Source organism: Platalea leucorodia (assembly GCF_965183815.1).
Source record: "Platalea leucorodia genome assembly, chromosome: 11".
Taxonomy (NCBI): Eukaryota; Metazoa; Chordata; class Aves; order Pelecaniformes; family Threskiornithidae; genus Platalea; species Platalea leucorodia.
This window is the reverse complement of record NC_138833.1, coordinates 15,292,630-15,313,462: the sequence shown is the minus strand read 5'-3', so window position 1 is coordinate 15,313,462 and position 20,833 is coordinate 15,292,630. Positions and strand designations below refer to the sequence as shown.

The window sequence follows — 20,833 nt, the reverse complement described above, 5'->3', positions numbered from 1 at the left end:
TGCAAGAATGTCATGTTATCACAGAAAATAAATTTGGTTAAAGCATATGTCAGGGGGAAATGGAGGTCCTGGCTTGTTTGCAGGATATAACTTCACTGACACGATGAAAATAGTTATTTTACGAGGAATGTTTTCATTCTACAACTGCTGTAAAGATGATATGATAATTTCTGGAAAGTTCGCATGCCTGTATTATCACCTTTGTATTTGTAACTCTGTTGTAAACAGTTGTTCTCCTAATAGTTCATTTTTTATTTCTTCTTAAAGATAATGGAAGTAAATGGACAGAATTTTGAGAACATAACCTTTGTAAAAGCTCTGGAAATCTTAAGGAACAACACTCATCTCTCCATAACTGTAAAAACAAACATTTTTGGTGAGTAGACTTTATATATGATGTATTTTTGTGTATGTGAAGAAAAACTCCAGTCTTTCTGGTGTTAGAAATGCAATGAGATTTCCACCTTTCTTTTTTTCTGACTTGCTCTAGGAGTGAAAAGTTGTGCAGAAGTCCCCTCATTGTGCCTCCGTTTGCTCAGATAAGTTCTTGCCTGCCAAGGGCTGCACGTTGAGTGGCACAAAGCCAGCATAGCCAGCTCTTTACTCCTGAGAAATCCTCAAATGACTGTTTAAGCGGCTTTAGTGTCCCTTCATGCGATATGGCTGAAACAGCGCCAAGGGATCTGGGCCAAAATATTTTTGCCAAGAAACAGCAAAAATGTAAAACTGGGCTTTCGTAAAACTTTTTATAATGGCTATAAGAATGATAGGATAAATTGCCTTTATATCCAAAATTGAAAAGGGGATATAAAAAGCAGTATGACATATAAATGTTGGCTTTTAATTGTCAATGTGAATATAAACACATAAATACCTCTTTAAAATCTCAGTCAAACCATCTGTTCTTTTTCCATAATCCCGTTCAGGCAACAGAATAATCATAGCTACAGAAAGAACGAGACTGTGCACAAGATAGCTCCTTCCTCTGTAGTTGTATCTGAGACCTGATGGTTTCCTTTTTTTATTTTCCTCCTCCAGTTAGCTGCCCCTGTTCACTATTGATTTTCTTTTCAATTATTATTTTCTGTTTATCACTGTGTAGATAAAAAATTTCAAGATCCTAGCAGTTTCCTATTAGCATAATAGGAAAACTATGATATAGTTGCTCTCGTGGAAACATGGTGGGATGACTCGCACAACTGGAGTGCCGCAATGGATGGCGGTAAACTCTTCAGAAGGGACAGGCAAGGAAGGAGAGGCAGTGGGGTAGCCCTCTACGTTAGGGAGTGTTTTCACTGTCCAGAGCTTAATGATGGTGACAACAGGGTTGAGTGTTTATGTGTGACAATCAGGGGGAAGGCCAACAAGGCAGATATCCTGGTGGGAGTCTGTTACAGCCCACCCAACCAGGATGAAGAGGCAGATGAAGTATTCTGTAAGCAGCTGGGAGAAGTCTCACAATCGTTAGCCCTTGTTCTCCTGGGGGACTACAACTTACCAGATGCCTGCTGGAAATACAACACAGCAGAGAGGAAACAGTCTAGGAGGTTCCTGGAGTGTGTGGAAGAGAACTTGCTGACACAGCTGGTGAGCGAGCTGACTAGGGAAGGCGCCCACTGGTCATGCTGTTTGCAAACAGAGAAGGACTGGTGGGTGATGTGACGGCTGGAAGCTGTCTTGGGCACAGCAATCACAACATGATAGAGTTTTTGATTCTTGGAGAAGTAAGGAGGGGGGTCAGCCGAACTGCTACCTTGGACTTCTGGAAGGCAGACTTTGGCCTGTTTAGGAGCCTGGTTGACAGAGTCCCTTGGGAGGCAGTCCTGAAGGGCAAAGGAGCCCAGAAAGGGTGGATGTTCTTCAAGAAGGAGATCTTAAAGGCGCAGGAGCAGGCCATCCCCATGTGCCAAAAGACAAGCCAGCAGGGAAGAGGACTGGCCTGGCTGAACAGAGAGCTTTGGCTGGAACTCAGGAAAAAAAAAGGAGAGTTTATGAGCGTTGGAAGAAGGGGCAGGCCACTCAGGAGGGCTACAAGGATGTTGTGAGGTTATGCAGGGAGAAAATTAGAAGGGATGAAGCTCAACTAGAACTTATCTGTCTACTGCTGTAAAAGACAACAAAAAATGTTTCTGTAAATACATTAGCAACAAAAGGAGGGCTAAGGAGAATCTCCCTCCTTTATTGGATGCAGGGGAAACATAGTGACAAAGGATGAGGAAAAGGCTGAGGTACTTAATACCTTCTTTGCCTCAGTCTTTAACAGTCAGACCAGTTGTTCTCAGGGTACCCAGCCCCCTGAGCTGGAAGACAGGGATGGGGAGCAGAATGAAGCACTCATAATCTAAGGGGAAATGGTCAGCAACCTGCTACACCACTTAGGCACACTCAGGTCTATGGGGCTGGATGGGATCCATCCGAGGGGACTGAGGGAGCTGGCAGAAGTGCTCACCAAGCCACTTTCCATCATTTATCAGCAGTCCTGGCTCACCGGGGAGGTCCCGGTTGACTGAAGGTTAGCAAATGTGATGTCCATCAACAAGAAGGGCCAGAAGGAGGATCTGGGGAACTACAGTCCTGTCAGGCTGACATCGGTGCCGGGGAAGGTCATAGAGCAGATCATCTTGAGTGCCATCATTCGGCATGTATGGGACAACCAGGTGATCAGGCCCAGTCAGTATGGGTTTATGAAAGGCAGGTCCTGCTTGACTAACCTGATCTCCTTCTATGACAAGGTGACCCACTTAGTGGATGAGGGAAAGGCTGTGGATCTTGTCTACCTGGACTTCAGTAAAGCCTTTGACACCATTTCCCACAGCGTTCTCCTGGAGAAACTGGTTGCTCATGGCTTGGACGGGCGTATTCTTCACTGGGTAAAAAATTGGCTGGATGGCCAGGCCCAAAGAGTTGTGGTGAATGGAGTTAAATCCAGTTGGCGGCTGGTCGCAAGTGGTGTTCCCCAGGGCTCAGTACTGGGGCCAGTTCTGTTTAATATCTTTATCAGTGACCTGGATGAGGGGATTGAGTGCACCCTCAGTAAGTTTGCAGATGACACAAAACTGGGTGGGAGTGTTGATCTGCTGGAGGATAGGAAGGCTCTGCAGAGGGATCCGGACAGGCTGGATCATTGGGCCAAGGCCAACTGTACGAGGTTCAACAAGGCTCAGTGCCGGGTCCTGCACTTGGGTCACAACAACCCCATGCAACGCTACAGGCTGGGGGAGGAGTGGCTGGAGAGCTGCCTGGTGGAAAAGGACCTGGGGGTGTTGGTTGGCAGCTGCCTGAACATGAGCCAGCAGAGTGCTCAGGTGGCCAAGAGGGGCAATGACATCCTGGCTTCTATCAGGAATAGTGTGGCCAGCAGGATTAGAGCAGTGATCATCCCCCTGTATTTGGCACTGGTGAGGCCGCACCTCGAGTGCTGTGTTCGGTTTTGGGCCCCTCACTACAAGAAGGACATGGAGGTGCTGGAGCGTGGCCAGAGAAGGGCAGTGAGGCTGGTGAAGGGTCTGGAGCACAAGTCTTATGAGGAGCAGCTGGGGGAGCTGGGGTTGTTTAGTCTGGAGAAGAGGAGAGCCCTCATCACTCTGTACAACTGCCTGAAAGGAGGCTGTAGCGAGGTGGGGGTCGGTCTCTTCTCCCAAGTAACAAGCAATAGGACAAGAGGAAACAGCCTCAAGCTGTGCCAGGGGAGGTTTAAGTTGGATATTAGGAAAAACTTCTTCACCGAAAGGGCAGTCAGGCACTGGCACAGGCTGCCCAGGGCAGTGGTTGAGTCTCCATCCCTGGAGGTATTTAAAAGACGTGTAGATGTGGTGCTTCGGGACATGGTTTAGTGGTGGACTTGGCAGTGATAGGTTAATGGTTGGACTTGATGATCTTAAAGGTCTTTTCCAACCTAAAAGATTCTATGGTTCTCTAATTCCAAAAAAGCATAAAACAACTATGGTAACTGGTGGTTCAGACTAATGTGAAATGACATAAAGTAAAGCATAACTGAGGCAGTGATAGATTGTTCATTTGTGTTATAAATGTAAGCAACGTACATTTACCAGTGGATTCTAACCCCTTCCCTTCCTCCTAGCCGATATAATTTCAGGGTGATGTCCCTGATACATTTTAATGAATTCATATCTTGAAGCATTTTTTCAACAGTGATACTTATTATCCCGTCTTTTTAATTGAGTGCTAAGCGTCTGGTGCTGACAATGAGCAATTCTTGCATTTGAATCTATACTGTGAAGGCTTGTAGCCTTAAATTTTGTTACCTAATAGAAATATGCAATTTGTTTGGGACTTCTTACACAGAAAGTCCTGGTTGTCTTGCTCATAGGGACAATCTGAGAAATTCACTGTGTACAGTTCTGCATTCTCCTACTATCACCATGTTTTTGACAAAAAATACTGAATTTCTGACTTGAGTGATTTAAAAATATTTAAAAAGATTTTTAAAAGATCTTTAAAAAATAGTTTGTATTGATAAACCAATTCAAACAATTTGTTTTCACCTTTTATATGTGGGAAGAAACACAAAGAACATAAGCACTATCTTTTCCATGGAATTATATCTTCAGGAATGTCAGTGTTGGTAATAGACTGGATTTGTTTGATAAAAGCAATAGGAAATTTGATGCAGCTTCTGTTCAGTAGTATTACTAAAAGCAAACAAAGGCAGTCTGTCTTGCAGTTATTCTTGAGGAAGCATCTGCACTCCATTACCTAAAAGATGCAGACAAAAAAGTCAATAAATACATATAGCTGATTGCCATGAACGCAATGTTTTCCTCTTATCTATCCGGTAACAGTAGACGAGGTCTATTAAATTTGCTGTGATATGTGCTAATTTCAAAAGTAGTTAGGAGAACTCTGCTATGCAGAATGTTTGATCGTTTTTATTGAACATTTAGGGGTTACTGTTTCTGCCAAGGTAATGAAAAGCAAAACTTTAATGGGAAAAGACACACACTCTTAAAATCAAAATTAAAACACAATGTATTGCCTGTTTTGTAACTCTTTGGTTCACTTTTTCTGCAGGGATGTGGAAAGCAAAAGGTTTGAGGGGAAGAAGAATTCACTGTGAACTTTTAGTGTGCAAAGGTAAATGACAATGATTGTGTCTTCTCTTACAGTGTTTAAGGAGCTGCTCTGCAGGATAGGACAAGAGAAGAATGGAATTCCACATATTCCAAAAATTGCAGAAAAGAAAAACAACCGTTATTCTATCCCAGATATGCCTGGAGATGTGGAACAGATGTTTCCCCGTGAAAAAGGAAACAAGAAAATGAAAGCAAACACTGTATCTGGTGGGAGAAATAGAATCAGGAAAATTTTGGACAAGACCCGATTCAGCATCTTGCCTCCAAAGCTGTTCAGGTTTGTCAGACTCTTCTGGTCAAAAAGTAATTGTTTCTTACTAAGTTGTGATGTTTTAGTTGCTTAATATCTTCAGTCATTACGTCTATGTTGCTTATGCTTTTAAAAAAATGCAGCAAATCTGATCCATAAATGCAGAACAAGACCAAAATATCTTTTCTCTCCCAGCGAACACTTTTAAGTATGCTTTTCCTCTGTCCTTGTTTTGAAAGCCTGTCTACGCTGTGTAATTAAAACATCTGAGTGCCATTATTTTTCGTAGTTTCATTCATCCCAAGATGAATGTGAGGAGCTTAATGCACATAACTGAAACAAAATTGTTTTGCAGTGATGGTAGTGTGAGCCAGTCGCAGGACGACAGCATTGTTGGGACTCGGCAGTGCAGACACAGCTTGGCCATCATGCCTATTCCAGGAACGCTCTCATCCAGTAGCCCTGACCTGTTGCAGCCTACAACTAGCATTCTGGATTTCTCTAATCCTTCAGGTAAAAGAGCAGCATTAGCTTGATTTACAGGATGATTACAAGGCAGCTGGTTCAGGGGGAAAATTATGTCTTTTACCAGCATCAAACATCCCGAGTGCAGTTACCTGTTTATCTTGTGGCCCTAACAGGTCCAAACTGGAGATTTGCTGAAAATCCAAACTGCCTGTGCCTTTCGCCTGCTTTTTTTGTAATGTGACACTTGGCTTGTTTTGACAAAGAAATGTATTTTGCCACCTCTGAGAGTCTTTGATTTACAGGAGTTTCCCAGAGCTCTGGCGGAAGCAGATTGTCCTTGTCTGCATATTTCTCTTTTGTCATCTTTTTTTTTTTGTCACCTCATGTGCCAATACCTGTACTCCTGGTGATTTGACTTGTCCATCCACCATCTTTGAATATATATTTCAAGCAGTATTGTGGATAGAATAGGACTGCTGTGGTACCAACATAGCGATATTAATGTTTAATGTTTTACAAACATTACGTGTATTCAACTGTATGTCTGAAAAACTGAAAAATGTTTTGAGATGTGTAGTCTATGCTTTCATTGCTATTACTGTAGGAATACAGTTTATGGGGTGGCTGCGGGAGGCATTTGTTGTTATATGCAGCTGCCTGTAAACACGTCAAGTCAGAATCTTGTTTTACTATTTCAAGTGTAGGTTCTGTGCATAATTACATATTCTGTAAAGTGCCTTGTGGCTATGACTTACTTATGTTTATGTAAACTTGCAGATTTCCCCTTTAAAAGGGACGTACACAGATATATCCTATCAAGTGCATAAATATCCATAGCAAATAAGTTCCCTTTTTGCTGCAAATCCAGGTTCTTGCTGTCTGCATGAGAGCTACACACATGTTCTCTAAGAATCTTCACTTAATACTATACAAGTTATTGTGTAATACAAAATGTTGATAACTAGGCCTTCTTACCTTTACTTTAAGTTTACTATAACAAATATGCTGTCATTTTTTAATGGCAGAGAAAACCAAAATATTTCTGACAGTGTACTACATACACTTGATAAGTTTTGTAAACATCTAAATCTTGATTTGGTCTTGACACAGTTTTTTTCTTTTTTTCCTGCCCGCAGCTGTTGGGTTTTACTGTAAGTATCCTGATGTATAGCATCCTGTAGACCTTAATATTGCATGGCTTGCCTGTTAAACTTAACACTTTCATATGTTGCATTGACATAGTTATTACTGTTAGGGCATTAGATAGTCCTGTGTCCTGTAAACTTCCCTAAAATAAAACAAATCCATAGGTTCTCCTTCAGGCACAGTGTTGTACTGAAGCTGAGACCTGCGTTGTGTTCCCATTTCTGCCACCAACACGCTGAATGATCCTTGGCAGGTTGCTTTGCTTCTCTGTGACCTTGCTTTAAAGGAATGAAGTTGCTTACATCCCTTTTATAGAAACTGAAGTTTTAGATGATAACGTAGTTTGAGATTTAGTTTGTTCTCCTGTTGGACTCTGTATAACTCAAATTACGTGCATGCAAAAACTATGTGCATGCAAACTTGAAATGTGTTTTGTATTGTCAACACAAGCTGAATAATGCATAAGAAAATAATTTTTATTAATATTTACTTGCTTAAAAGCAAAGACCATGAAGACAGACATATGCTTGTAATATAAGTTTCCCTCACCTGTCACAAGTTACACTAAGTTTTTCTTTCCCCCTCCACCCTGAATTACTTCTCAATTTTTGGTTTTATACCTTGAGTGTATTCTGGGTTTTAGGTATGTTGATACTAAGATGTAGATGTTAGCCTCTTCTGTTCATTTATTATGATTTTTATGAGTGTAGGCATTTCCCAAATTATTCAATGTGTTATTTTCACCACTTCCACTCTGAAATAACTATATAATATTTATTTTTTTGCTTCTATTGCCCCCATTCATGTATGCATGGAGCTTTTCAAATTCAACTAGTCCCCAACTATTAATGGTGGTATTCTGGTAATGTGATAGTCATAACAATGAAATTGTTAGTAGAATTTTTTTTTTAACACCCTATTTCTTCCCATCTTCCAGTTTATTTACAGCTGATGTTGAGGCTTTCTTTTTTTCCAATGGGCAGAAACTTTTGATGCTGGATCATGAATTACCTGCTTACTTTTTTCCCTGAAATTCCTGCTACTTGCCCCCATAACACCATTAAGTCCTGATGTAAGAAAAAATAACCCCAAGGTCACTGCCCCATTAAGAGAGATCTTCATTTCTTCCTTAAGCAGTGGATTTTGACAGAGAAAAATTAACGTATAGGTGATGGGGTAAAACTCAGTGCTCAGAGAGCTGCTGCTGGGAGGACCTCGATGGACAGCCGGGCAGGATGATTCACCTGGCAGAAGTGCCGATTCCCCTCGGGCAGAGGGACACCTGGTCATTACCTCCCCGTGGCACTGGCTGCCCTGCCCGGCAAGCTGGGGGCTCTCCTCGGTGGCAGGTCGCATACCTCAATCCACAGATTTGGCACTTATTGCTGAAGTTATTAAAGGCTGGTCAAATAACAGGGTGAGAAGTGAAGGGCTGTTTTGGGGGCTGTTGCTGTAATAACACCCCTTCACTTCTCTCACTGTGAATCTCTGATGCCGGAGTTAATGGCACATCTGCCTCCAACGTGGTTTTTGAATAGCTGCAGGCTCTGAAGATGTGGCTGAGGGCTAAGCAAGAGCCTCCCACCTTCCCAGGTCTGCAGAAAACTTGGGAAGTCTTAGTCTTCATGGTTTAGGGAGGGGAAAAACCGTGCTTCCCTGAATTTTAAATTAGTGTGCGCTCTGACTCTCGACATTTTTTTTTTTTTCCCCAATCAGTTTTATTTTGAAAACCAAGCCTTCTGTAATAAGTAATGGAGCGCATTATTTCCAGTCATCAAGCTGTAGATTAAACGTATGTTTCTTTAGATATTTATTTCCTGCTGTAGGCTGCTTCAGATAAAGCTGTTCTCTAATGCATTTATAATACATAAAATGTGCTATGAATAAGTACGCTAGCCAAAGAATTAACTGCTGGCAGCAGCTTAGTTCCTTCAGGGTGAGAGGGAGCGTAAAAGTTTGCAGCTAGTTATGGGAGCAACCAAATCTCCTTTCCACTTCACGTCCTCCTGCCTGCAGCCCATCCATGCGTGCTCGATGCCTTCCTGTCCCCAGGCAGGGTACCCTTGCACGCATGTTGATTCTGGCTCTTGCAACGTTTGTATAAAAGAGCCAAAGGAGGAATGATGCTGCTGAAGTTTTCGAGACATGCTGAGAAGGCCAGTGTACTGCTTAGTAATATATCTAGATGTCTTGTACTTTGATTGTGGTCATGCGATGATAAAGTAATTGAGTTGTGGAAATGCAGAAAGGAGAAGAGTCCTCTTTTTTCCTCTCAAAGTTGAAGGAAACAACTGAATATTTTAATGAATATTTATCAAGTCCAGCATGGCTTTTTTTCTTGCTAGCTGCTTTTTGTTTTCTGGCTATCAAATGAGACAGTAAATTGACCTTGTGTCTTTTCAAGGGATAAGTAACTTCATACATTAAAGGTGCTATTCTGTTATTTTAGATATTCCGGATCAAGTAATAAGGGTTTTCAAAGCAGATCAGCAGAGTTGTTACATCATCATCAGCAAAGACACTACAGCAAAAGAGGTTGTGAGTCACGCCGTCCACGAATTCAACTTGACGGGAGCCCCGGAGACATACTCCCTCTGCGAAGTGTCTGTCAGCCCCGAGGGAGTCATCAAACAACGGAGACTCCCAGATCAGTTCTCAAAATTGGCTGACAGGATTCAACTCAATGGACGGTAAATGGGCCCTTATTGCGATTTTGGTTTGGATTTATTTGCCTTTTAGGATTGAAACATCTGAAAGAAACATTGGGGAAGGATGTTTTAATTAAAATAGACAGGTTTCTATTAGAAGAACAAGCAAGTAAATGTCAGTAACTTACACTTCTCTCCTCTTTTCTTCCTTGTTTCGCCTTCCTCTTCTGCACCCAAAAAACCCCTGCACAAATCTGCAGCAAGCTTGCTTGATGACAACTAAATTTAGCAGATCAGGATAACGTATATAGTGGCTTACACTTAAAAAGAAAAAAGTTATATTTGTCTGACGCTTTTCCACATGTACTTCAGGATTAAAACATACGATTAATTTCTTTCTCAGTGATGTCATGTTGCAATGAACTGATACTAACCTGAGATAAATTCTTCCATTTTTTTTTATGTAAACTGTTACGAATGTTTCTGAAATGTTAAGTGCTTCAGTTTTGTCTGATGACCTGATCCATACCAGGAGAAAGTTTATTAAGTAAAAAATTCTTCAGTCTTCTTTGCTAGGCAACAGAGGGAATGTATGAGGAGTTAACTTTTGTGTATCTGAAAGTGATCTGCTTGGGACCATGGAAATGAATTTTCCAGATACATTTTCATTTCCTGAATACTATGTGCTTCATGTAAATATTAATATGCCACACTAAATTTATGTAAGAAACAACACTAAATTTGGGTAAGAAATGGAGAAATACATTAACAAGAGATTTCTCAGGACTAATGTGTATTTAAAACGTTACTTCACTGCTGAGTTTACAAATGGAAAAGTAACTGACCTTTTTCTGAAGGTGAAAGCTACAGCATATTACGGAGCACAGTATAGAAAATATTAGCAAAGAGGTAGATTAAAACAGCTTTTGAAATGTTTTTTTACTTCAGTAATGATGGTATTTTATACTCACTAAAGTACAAGGTTATGCTGTCCATTCTTGCCTCTGTCTTTGCCTCTTACACTGGCAGTTAGTGCCTCTTACACTTGTCAACAGTAACGCAGAAATACTGTCACGTAAACACCTCTGCGGTGTCAGTAATGTCCACGTTGATTGGTGTAGTTCAATGTCTTTGTGTTCACAAACCCTCTGAAGAGCATCTCTAATGTTTTATTGTAACTCAATTATTCTTCAGGTATTATCTAAAAAACAATATGGAGACAGAGACCTTATGCTCAGATGAGGATGCTCAAGAGCTACTGAGAGAAAGCCAAATTTCCCTTCTACAGCTGAGCACCATTGAGGTCGCCACTCAGCTTTCCATGAGAGACTTTGAGCTATTTCGCAATATTGAGCCTACAGAATATATCGATGACCTTTATAAGCTGGACTCCAAAACAGGAAATGCTCACCTGAAGCAGTTTGAGGATGTCATAAATCAAGAGACGTTCTGGGTTGCCATGGAAATTTTAGCAGAGTCCAACCAACTCAAAAGAATGAAGATTATTAAGCATTTCATTAAAATTGCCCTTCACTGTCGAGAATGCAAGAACTTCAATTCCATGTTCGCAGTTATAAGGTAAAACACTTCCTATTTGTCAGATCTGATTTGTGCTGTCAAAGGCAATTCTGTTAATCTAAACGGAACAAAAAGAAATAGGTATATCCTGAACAGATTGCTGATGGTGCCGGGTGGTTTTAAGGGAATTACCAAGCTTTTCAAAAGCCAGGCTGTACAAAGAGATGTATTGTCGCTGCAGTCTTTTCCTTCCTCAGCTTCGAAGTTCAGTCTTATTGCAGTGGTTGATGTGACTGTTACCTAGCAGGGAAAGAGAAGGTTTGGACAAAAGCACTGTTTGATTGATGAACTTGAGAAACCTGCCTGAACATTGCTGTCATTTTCTGTGATTCTGGCACCCAATTTCCCTTCTTTTTTCAGTCATTGTTACTTTCTCAGTGTGCACTGAGTCATGTCTGCGATGATGAGATTACTTTATTTCTTCCTTTCATTGTAAGGACTTCCTCAAATCAGTCTTGTTTTAGTTTAATTTTCCTTTTCATTCTTTCCTGTCATCTGCTTGCTTCTCTTTTTTTTCCTCTTCATTTGCACATGTAGACTTTCTCTTCTGATGCTACTTTAACAGCATGAGTTCAGCATTTTCTTAATTTGCAATTGTCTTATGCCCAGGTTTTACTTTTTTTTTTTTTTTTTTTTTAAAAAAAGGGGGGAAAAAAAAAGGCACTGTGATTCATCAGGCAAAGATCTGGATTCATGCTGTGTCCCAGCACCAGCACTCTCTTTGAAAATACCATTTTTAAATATTTTGTTCCATGTCTAGACAGTTTATCAAATGGTATTGGCTGCTGTTTAGTCATACATTAAAGAATTCATGAATTTCCTTAAAGGGTACTGGGCAACCATTGAGGCTGTGGCTACTCATTACATGGTGAATGCGCGAGTGGGTATTGAATCTAATTTCTGTATTCTGCTCCCTAATTTCTCATGGTTTATTGTAGGTGGAGAAATTACTCTTCTGCTTGTCAGTTAAGTCTAATCAGGCCATGACTGAAGTGGTCTTTGGTCAAAAAAAAAAAAAAAGCAAATAAATTAGCTTTTGTTTTATCCTTATTTCCAGAGAAATATGTTTTTGTTAGCATATGCCACAGAGGTTCTTTTTCTTGCCTTGCCTTGCCTTGCATATCAATACGATGCCATATGTTTCATGAAATAGGAAGATAACCATCCTAATGCAGCATGTAAAAGAAGAATGTGTGGTGGCATATGTTTGATTTTTCACATGAGAGAAGGCTTTGTGGTTTGACAATAGCATGGAGAGAAATCTGTATGAAAACAAATACAAAATAAATTTTTATTTATTTTACAAAATAAATTTTTGAAGCTTTCAAAATGAGAGAAAATCTTCTTAGAATAGCAAATTCAGTAATTGTATGGTTCTGGATTTATTAATGAATGCTGGAGAATATCACTTTCCAGTTCTGCAGCTACAAGGACTTTGCAGTCATTGCAAAATTTCTTGAGCAAAGTTGGTGACAAATTATGATAGGGAGGATGGATATATTTTATTTTTTATTTTTTTTTTTAATTGCATCCAGATAATTCTGGATATATTTTTACTTAATGAGAATGAGGACACAATAGCAAGTTTTAGCATGTCTGCTGCTTCTAATTCTCAGTCTGTCGGTGCTCATTTACAAATGCTCCAAACGTACTCCTCTTAAGTCTTGCTACTTTTGCTTGGGATAAGCTGTGCACTGTTTTCACTTGCTACTGTAGCCGTGTATTCACCTCATTAATTTTTCACCCTTTCTGTCCTTATTGTGGTATACATTTTTACAGGAGAGAAGCGGTTCTTAAATTAAATGGGCATCAGTACTGTGTTACAGAGAGCTTGTTTTGGCAGGCTAACTTGAAATTTGTACCTTGTGAATAGGAAGCAGTCAGGCTTTTTACAGTTCTCTTTTTCACATGGTCACAAGAGTGAACAGCAGAGGTTTATTGTGGTGAACTTGCAGCCTGGCGTTCACCCAGCTTTATAGTTAACCTTGTGAAAGCTATTTTTAATTCTTAAAACAAAAAAACAACCCTTCACTTCCTTATGAAAGGTAATGATTCCTCTAACAGCTAATAACAAAATGTGTCTGCCTTACAGCGGGTTAAATCTAGCACCAGTAGCACGTCTCAGAGGCACTTGGGAAAAGTTACCGAGCAAGTATGAAAAGCACCTCAGAGACCTTCAAGATCTTTTTGATCCATCTCGAAACATGGCAAAATACCGCAACATCCTTAGCAGCCAGAGCATGCAGCCTCCAATTATTCCACTTTTTCCTGTTGTCAAGAAGGATATCACATTTCTGCATGAAGGTAATGTCAAACATAAAGAAATAATAAACTAAGCATTGAATATTCTTTAGCCCTTTCTTCAGTGCTCCGTGATTCAACAAATGTTTAAAAGAAGCTGCTGCCAGTAGGATGCTTTTGATGTGTCCTTTGTAGGAGTAAAATAAAATGGAACTCTGAATGCATAATGGAAGAGACTGATCCTAGCCAAAAATTAAATGCTTATTTTTAATATTTTAAAAGCAATGCTTAATCTTCATCAGGTTAAACCTGATGATGGAAGAGTAGGTGAGCGTGCTAACTGGTAGTTACACTACTTCAAATACATTTCTCTTACAAAAACGTGTTGCTGCGATATTTCTAGGTTTTTGTTCCATGTTGTGGCTTTCAGACAGCTACGATGATATAACACCTCCTACTCTTGCTTTCAGCATTTTCAAGGGTTTTTGTTTAAACGTTTCCATTTTGTTCCTTTTACACAAAGTTCTGTTCACAATTGGTTAAGGTGTTAAGCATTTCCAAATACGCCCAATTCTTGGTTGTGATGTTTCAGAACTATTTGAACTAATTTCAGAATGTGAACACTGTTGATGTCCTTTCTATATTTATATTATTTTAACGTCTATGCCAATGAATTTGGGCATAGTTCGCTTACTCCTTTTTCCTCCTACTAATACTTGTTACTTCAGAAACAGATTAACAAGAGCAATGCTAGGTAGTCTGAGTGGGCCTGATTGTCATTTGTGTTTTACCAGTTTCCTGTTTTCTTGCTATTTTGATTAAAGCAGTTTTGTTCATGGAGGGGCAGGGAGGGAGGGAGGAAGGGTAACGTGGGGGACTTAGAAACACATTGCCCACTAAAACAGTGTTTCTTACTCTCTTTTTTTTTCATATCTGTGTGTGTGTTTCAATTATACAGGAAATGATTCTAAAGTGGATGGCCTGGTAAATTTTGAGAAACTCAGAATGATTGCCAAAGAAATTCGCCAAGTTGTCAGAATGACCTCAGCAAACATGGATCCGGCTGTAATGTTCAGACAAAGGTGTGCAATTTAGAAAGACAGTAGGATTGAAGGTGTCTCAGCGTGGGTAGGGATCTGGATTTGTGTGTGCATCAGTGTGTTAATATTTCATTGTGTGACTTACCATTGACATTTACCATCAGAACCGTAATCTTTATCAAGTTATGGCAATGCAATTGGTGCTTCCAAGACCTGCTTTTAATGACTACTAAACCAATTTGTTGTCTTCAAAAAGCAAGGAAGAATAGGTTCTAATTTTAATGATTCATATTTTTGCTAAATAACATGTTAGTATCAGTAGAGTTTTGGGAGAGGTACAATATTAGGGAGGAAATCATATATATATATATATATAAAAAGCACCTAAATCACCCATGTATAAATCTGAAATGTTGCTTCAAAATAAAACTCCACTGATAGCTTATTAAAAACAAAATATTTTTTTTATTTGTTCTAAACACAGCTTGCTCCACCTACATAATATTTGACATGTTCAGGCTGTAAACAGGTGGAGGGTGTTTTCTTGTTTTATTTTTTCTTTGTGTGGTTTTTTTGTTTGTTTGTTTTTTCCCTGTTGCATAATACCATCAGGCTCTGTGTTAACAAACTGCAGAATAAAAGCACCACGACTTCTAATCTGGTGCTGATTAGCTCCAGATTATATTTAGTGGAACTAAATAATTTCCTGCATCTGTTTGCTTCCCACTGGCCTGAAGTAAAAGCATCAGCGACTCCATTGTGTCCGTGAAGGGTCCTGATGCCTGTAGATCCCTGCTGAGAAAGGTTTTGTTGTCCTTTCCTTGCGCTGTTAGTTTGCCTCTCGAACTAATGGGCCAGACAAAAACCCCTCAGGATGCAGTTCAGGTGGGGAGTTGGTGACAAGATGATGACCTGTGCTGAATCACTGCATGGTTTCTACTTCAAAAAATGACAGGGTAGTCTTTTGAGTCATCTATTACGTGTGTATCCCCAAGCAGTGTCTGGCCAGCAGCGGAGAGCTCTCTGAACACCGCGGAGTGAGCAGAGCACAGAGGAAGCTTAATGGACAGTTCCTTGGGTGAAGTGTGCTTTGTACAAGCCCTAACTAAATTCCAGTTGAGAGGTCACCTGTGCAGTTGTAATTGTCTTCGATTTATGAATTCAGTTACATCTGTGCACTGGAAGGAAATAGCGTATGCAAGGATACGTAGTGTATATAAGAGCATAGAGATTTGGTTCCCTGGGGTCTTCCAGTGGTCAAGATTCACAGACGATCATGAATCTTGTCTGGTTTTTGTTTTCATGGCTGACTATCAGGAAACATAAGTATTTTGTTTAAAATTGGTCCAGTTGAGGTTTGAGACAAAAATAACAGATCCCTTGTTAATGTTGTTGAAAGATGGATTCGTTTCAAAGTGAAGATTCACCTTCATACTATCGGATTTGTATTAGCAAAATTTCCTTTTTAACATAAAGTTAGAGAGCTACTTACCGATAAGCTATGATTGCTTTTCAGAAATGTTGGCATTCACAGATGAAGTCAGTCTATAAATAAATTTCCCTGATGTCCTGTGCGCTTTCTAAGACCTAATGAAGTCTAATCATTAAATGAATTTAATAGTAAATAGTTACCTTTAGTACACTATTCAGAATTACAGAACACATTTTAATGACCATAATTTAAATTATGCACACTGACATAAAATGCTGAGGCATCTAATATTAGAAATAGTGCCAAAGATTAAAAGAAAATAATTCCATGTTTTCATATCATTTATATTCATTTTCATTGCCTCTGGTGTTTGATCTATCAGTTTGTGTTATGAAGCACCAATAAATGCTTTTGAAGATTAAAAATGAACAAGAAAAGATGTTTGTTAGCAGTAACATGAGACTTGCTAGCAAGTTCATTACTAGCACCTAGTTTTGCAGCATGTATTTGGCAACTAGCTTGTTTTCCAGCAAGCAATCAAGAGAAAATAACATCATAAACTTGAATACTGATGATGATTTCTCATAAGCTTACGGCAGTCCTAATGCAAAGAATAAATTAATTTAACCACACTTTCTGTAATATGAACAAGTTAAACAGTTTTCACTCCCTCCATCAAAATTGAATTTGACATATGGGAAATACTTAACAAGAAAATTTAATGTGAGTTTGGTTTTTAAATTCATAGGTTAAACTTAAAAATAAACAAAAAACTGATAGATGTTCTTCCATATTAAAGTATTTGAGTCCTGCCCTTGCATTCCATTAAAACATCGTGTTATTGTTTGAGAAGAATTTTGCTGTATAGAAATTTTTTCTTTTCTGTTCTTTCCTGTCTACATCTTTCTTCCTGACTCTCAACTGTTTTATTTTTTTCCTGTGCTTTTCTGTTCAAATACATGCTTCAATGTATATGGCTCTTGCTTACAGGAAGAAGAGGTGGAGAAGTTTGGGGTAAGTGTAGAGATGAATGCAACTAAGATAAATAAGGATTATGCAACTCTTAACATACTGCATCCTCCTCGTTAGTGCATGCATCTCAAATACAGCATGCATTTTATTAACCCTGCAATACGTATTTTTTGGAAAACAGGAATAAGGGGTTACAGTCAACATTATACTGCAGCTATAAAAATTCTGAGTTGCTTTTGTGTACTAGATAAGTTGTTTGAATTTTGGCTTTATGCATAAAAAAACCCCTGCTGTGCAGTTATATTGGAAGGCAAACTATTTTGGGAAACAAATAACTTGCTTTTTAACATGTAACAGAAAAGTTTAAGCCATTCTGCATTTTAAACTATAAGGACACTTTGAATTGTGATAATGATATACTCGTTTTCCCCCTGAAGTTTGAATTCAAGCTTCAAAGTATTTATTTTTAGTATATGTTTAAAATGTATCTCAAATTTCATATACCAAAATCTTCATTGGTTTCACTGGGAGTCTTGATTATGCAAGGACTGGATAATGAAATGAGACTACTAAGATTGGCTAATGAAATTCCCGACTGACACATGGCAGTGATTTTAAGATGACATTGTAGCCGTATTTTGTGTTCTTATGTGTATTTTTGCCCATAAACTGTTATCTGTGTACCTGAGCCTATGTGCCTTTGCACTTTGAAAACCTACTTCTTTTCATACTGCGGGCATCTGGTTTAAAGCCAGCGATACGTTAGTATGTCGACATTTTGCATAGAGGATGGGGCCAGAAATGCTCACGGTGCTTTGCCCTCCCTACAATCGCTTTGCAAGTCGCAGAGGAAGCCTGGTGTGGCAACGCGATTTGTCAGCTAAGAGTATCCAGGAATTTCTGTGCAGAGAATGGATTTACCCCCACCAGCAGTGATGGGGACAGTGCCAGGACTTGTGCTAGACAAACTGGGGAGAGCAGGTTTGGGTACCAGGCCATGATGCGAAATCAGCAACATGTGGATGCCCTTGGTGCAGGAGAGCTCGGCTGGCAGCGTTAGGTGGCCAGCAATCAACCGCTCACACTGCAGCTCACGGGGAAAAATACCTAGGAGCCAACTGGAGCCACCATAATTTCTAACCCTTGGGATTACTGTGAACACAAGTGAATTAGGAAAAATAATTTTTAAAGGAAATTGAATTAAATTGCCTTAAAAAGTCAAGTCCAGACTTAAAAGAAAAACAGTGTGTACATAAGAAATAAAATACTTATATCATTAAAAATACACATGGAGTAGTTTCCTGTATCATTATATAGTAGATATTAGCTTTGTTCTTATTCGTAGGAGATAGGAGTGCCCCCTTGGTTTGAATAGGTGTGAACAGTCCGTCGTGCCTTTTGCTGCTCTTTGCCTATAATAGCATTACTATTTTATTTAATTAAGCTATAAATTTCAGCCAGTTTTTAAGCTTATATTTTCTCTTAAATTGATTTATTTAATATGTTTGAAAATATTGTGGTCAGCTGTTCCCTACTGTTTCTTATTTTTTAAGCTCAGTGTGCTCAATTCCTTAGACTTCCTCAAACAATATGTTTCATGCTGACTCTTTTAGCTGTTAGGGCTCTTCTGTGCTGGAGATTGTTTATTCTGCCACTTGTGATTCTGTAAACGCACCCAAGATCTTGATAAACATCTTTACAAATAATTTAGCTTTTTAAAATAAAGGTATTCCTCCGAATGTTTAAAAAAATACCCAACAACTGACTTTCAACAACTTTATTGCCACTTTCCATTAGAATTTATGTGTAACATGTACTGTGATCTCCATTTATTAAAAAATGGATTGGGACTGGTGTGGCCATAGGACTTTTGACAGTTGAAACAGAGGTGATGTGGATATTTGAACTATACCAAGGTCAGTTGTTTGGTCACTGATTCAGTGTGAATAGGAGTGACTGTCAGGGAGAGTAACTGATATACATGAACCGTTTGGGGATTATTTCTTTTTGCTTCAGTTGCTCATAGAATTGGCGGCTCAAAATTAGGAGCATTGAAGAACGTTGTCTTTCATAGGTGCAAGTCTGTCCAAGTCTGGGCATATGTATGTTATCATTCCCTTCCCAACCTTTGTTTTAATGAGCTGCTCTTCAGTGAATGTTTTTACTTTATTGGAGAAAGAAGTTAAATGCGTACTATAATGTACTTTGCATATTTAATGTAATTTTTCCCCTTATTTAAACATAGTCAGAAGCTCAGTTTTCTAAGAGGATTACACTAGTCACTCACTTCTGTACTCAGCTGAATTGCAAGAGGTTTCTGTTGTAAGCCTGATGCAAACAGCGGGTACCAGATGCCTTAAACGAACAAAGTTATCGAGTTTGTCCGCTCTTACAATCCGCAGCTGAAATAGCGTGGGTTTTGCAGAACAAGACTGCAATTCATTAGCAGAGCTAAAGGGGTACTTTACGCAGCATTGCGCCTCATTCTTGCTAGTTCTACACTTTCATGTGCAATCCTTTTCTAGACTCAAATTGCTGCTATCAATTTACCAGAATATTTTAAGACAAGTGTTGTTTTAATGCTGTTCATCTTTTTAACTCATTTGCATCAGCATGCAATAGCCCTAACTGAAGATTATTGGTATTAATCTGCTTTGGCGTGTGCTACTGTAGCTCCTCGTTGCTGATGAGAACTAAAAATTTACTGCTTTACTCTTTTCTTTTATAGATCTCTGAGCCAGGGCAGCACAAACTCGAACATGCTGGATGTACAGGGAGGCGCTCACAAAAAACGTGCCCGACGCAGCTCGCTTCTGAATGCCAAGAAGCTGTATGAGGATGCGCAGATGGCGAGGAAGGTGAAGCAGTACTTGTCCAACCTGAATGTGGAGACAGATGAAGAAAAGATCCAAATATTGTCACTTCAGTGTGAGCCTGCGTATAGCACTCGTAAGTACAGTGATCTAGAACAGTGGCATGATCTATAAAATTTATAAAGATCTTGTTCCTTCCCTAGAAATACTCATTTAAGATCTTTCTCTTCTCCCTTCAAGAAAAAATACTCTTAAGTGCTTGTTTGTCAATTTATGTACTAACAGTTTCAGCAAGCCAGCATTTATCTTCTGATCTTGGTTGAGCTCAGACAACTTCAGTGATGTTTTCTGTTTTGACCTATAGTTCTTAAACTGTGTGTCTTTTCATCAGCCTGGAAGGAAATTCAATAGCACATTAGCTCTATTCTTGCCCTGCTGTCCTTGTACAGAATTAGGAAGGATAAAAGTAACGTTTACCATATGAACAGCAAGAAAATGAAAAGAGACAAAATCAATATAGAAACTGCAATGGATTACAGCTTAGACTAAACGAAGATTGTTGAGAAGGAGAAGTTAGGTCAATATTGACTGATGGGATTGACGTGGCTTGACAGTCAAAAATTGAGGGCTACAGCAGGACAGTTTTCATAATTTGAACTCCTGTGCAAGTGCCTAACTAAACTGCTGCTGCTAAACTGTTATCTGACCTGCTGTCTTGCACAGTTCAGTAAATTCTTATTTAAAAATGAGAAATGGTAATTGCATTTTATTTTGATCCTTAGAAATTTTCACTTGCTTGAAAGGTAAGTTTGTCTCAAAATGGAAGAGTAGCAACCTTGCTAATCAAAATAATGTTTCATGCTTGTCTGTTTCCCAAATGCAGCATTTTAAGACTTTTTTTTTTTTTTGTCCTCAAATACAGTTTTGTCTCTGATGAGCTAAGTTAAAAGCATGACTAGGAGATGGCATCTTGAAGATAAAATTTTAAGCCCTTTCTGTTATCCAGTATTAAGAGTGCAAATCTTTGTTACTTTGTAAGGTGTCTTCCTATGCAAATTTTTTTAACATTTCCTTTTAAGTAGCACTGATGTAGGAATCCTGGAAATGGCCATACTTGACTCCCTTTTTAAAAATGTTAAATTCTGTGTATTC

The 20,833-nt window shown here is 39.2% G+C and overlaps 1 protein-coding gene across 6 annotated transcripts in view; it reads left to right on the top strand.

Moving 5' to 3' along the window:
• Positions 1-20,833, top strand: part of RAPGEF6 (Rap guanine nucleotide exchange factor 6) — a 138,316-nt gene that overhangs the window by 95,932 nt on the left and 21,551 nt on the right. For 3 of the 6 annotated variants that reach the window (XM_082324318.1, XM_082324322.1, XM_082324317.1), the window contains exons 16-25: positions 268-376; positions 5,127-5,370; positions 5,699-5,856; positions 6,948-6,962; positions 9,407-9,647; positions 10,800-11,183; positions 13,276-13,487; positions 14,383-14,506; positions 16,887-16,910; positions 19,597-19,817. In XM_082324318.1, the coding sequence (XP_082180444.1) occupies positions 268-376; positions 5,127-5,370; positions 5,699-5,856; positions 6,948-6,962; positions 9,407-9,647; positions 10,800-11,183; positions 13,276-13,487; positions 14,383-14,506; positions 16,887-16,910; positions 19,597-19,817 (1,732 nt within the window). The remainder of the gene's footprint in view (positions 1-267; positions 377-5,126; positions 5,371-5,698; positions 5,857-6,947; positions 6,963-9,406; positions 9,648-10,799; positions 11,184-13,275; positions 13,488-14,382; positions 14,507-16,886; positions 16,911-19,596; positions 19,818-20,833) is intronic. The other 3 variants (XM_082324319.1, XM_082324320.1, XM_082324321.1) reach the window with 3 other exon arrangements.